Source organism: Alexandromys fortis, unplaced genomic scaffold (assembly GCF_014885135.2).
Source record: "Alexandromys fortis isolate MF-2015 unplaced genomic scaffold, M_Fortis_MF-2015_v1.1 scaffold_39, whole genome shotgun sequence".
NCBI lineage: Eukaryota > Metazoa > Chordata > Mammalia > Rodentia > Cricetidae > Alexandromys > Alexandromys fortis.
In genome coordinates, this window is record NW_026067918.1 from 11949524 (window position 1) to 11951273 (window position 1750).

At 55.8% G+C, this 1750-nt stretch overlaps 1 protein-coding gene across 2 annotated transcripts in view; it reads left to right on the forward strand.

Annotated features, from left to right (window-relative positions):
* Positions 1-492: 492 nt before the first annotated feature.
* Positions 493-1750, forward strand: part of Gaa (alpha glucosidase) — a 16068-nt gene continuing 14810 nt past the window's right edge. For both annotated transcript variants that reach the window (XM_050140336.1, XM_050140338.1), the window contains exon 1: positions 493-658. In XM_050140336.1, the coding sequence (XP_049996293.1) occupies positions 602-658 (57 nt within the window). In that variant the 5' untranslated portion in view covers positions 493-601. The remainder of the gene's footprint in view (positions 659-1750) is intronic.

Below are 1750 nucleotides of genomic sequence, written 5' to 3' on the forward strand. Positions count from 1 at the left end.
GATTAAAGGCGTGTGCCACCATTGCTTAGCTTACTTTAGTTTTTGAAACAGGGTCTCACCAGGTGTCCTATGTTGGACTCAAATTAGCAATCCTCCTGCCTCTGTCTCCTGAGTGCTGGGATCACATGCTCACACCACCACCCTGTGCTTACGTCTCAATTTATGACCATCAATGTCAAAAGCCTGACGTCATTTTATGCTTTCACCAGCATAGGGGTTTGTGTGTGTGTGTGTGTGTGTGTGATCACGTGTTTTTGACTCTTTCCCTACGGAGCAAGCTGACGGAGCTCCCAGTCTGGACTGGTTTTCATCTCTCACTGAAGCTTTCGAGGTGCTGGACGGGTGGCCTTGGGTTAGATCTGTTCTGTGCCAGCTTCTTCCCGTCTTCCCGGTCACCGCCCGGTGACACCTGCGCGCTCTGCCGCCCGCAGCCACTAGGGGGCGCAGCGAGAACGCCCACGCCGGAGGCCGAGTCACGTGGTCCGTGCTGTCTAGCCCCGCCCTCGGACCACGTGACCCGAGCTGTCTCGCTGGGTTTGGGGGTCTGCGGCCAGGAGGGCGTTTGCGCAGGTGAGCTGGACGCGCTGGTGACGGCTGTATCATGCCCGAGGACCTCCAGAGGAGCGGCCTCCTTCAGGGCGGCGAGGCCGACTATCAAGTGAGTTCCTGCTTGGGAAAATCGAGCAGAGAAACCGAGAGAGGTGGGACTCCCCCGACCCCCGACCCCCGGCTCAGGCAGACGCAGGCAGGGACCTGAGTAACACCACAGGCTTCGGCAAAATATCCCGGATTCTAGTGGGTACCCTCAGTGCTGGGCGGGCCAAGCTCTGTGTGTATGTCTCGCAGGGGGAAACTGAGGCACAGAGAGAACGCGCGCAGTGGCACAGAGAGAATGCTCACGGTGTCTCGAAAGCTTGTGTTTGGACTCGCCTGTCCCTGGTGGCGCTGCTCATTTAGCAGCGCTCTAGAAAGCAAGCTTAGGTCTCCAGATCAGCAGTGGCGTCTGATCTTTAGTTCCTTCCCTATTTTTTTTTTTTCCCTCTAAATTGTGGAGTTGAGAGAACGGGCCTGAGCTGTCTGGTTTCTGTTTCTGGGACTTTGTTCTGATATACGTGTTCATCTGTTGCGCACCGGGGCCTCCTTGGAAGGTCCTGGAATCTGCAGATTCCCACGCTGCCCAACGGGAGTCTGAGCACGTCATTGTCCTTGGATGCTGAATCATGGTCAGTGTCACGCGTGTCCGAAGGGCCAGGTGGAGCTGTTGCGCAGCAGTAAAGACAAAATGGGTCTCTGGCTTTCTATTGCTAGCCCGGAGGCTGGGGTCCCTAGCAGCTTTATGGCTGCTAGGCAACCGAAAGACAAGGTGTCATTGGAGGGTTGGAAACTGCAGCCCACCCAAGCATCCTGACTCCCCCCCCCCCCAGAGGCTAGCGATCACTCACCATGGCTACTGATGTCATCAGTCATGCCTGCATAACGGAAGGCAGAACTCAGCAGAGCTGAGTGTGAAATCCAGTGCCAGAAAGCACAGCACGTGGGAGGTGGTGGCAGGAATTCCTGGCTTCATAGCAAGCTAAGGCAAGCCTGGGCTACTGGAAACCGTAACTCGAAGTGACAGCCAAGTGGGTGAGTTCAGGGAGCATCCCAGAATCCCAGATGCTCCACACACATTGCAGGGGCACGCCCACCTGTTCCCAGCCCATTTCTTTTATCTGGCTGTTCTTGAGTTATAGGATATACATACATATAT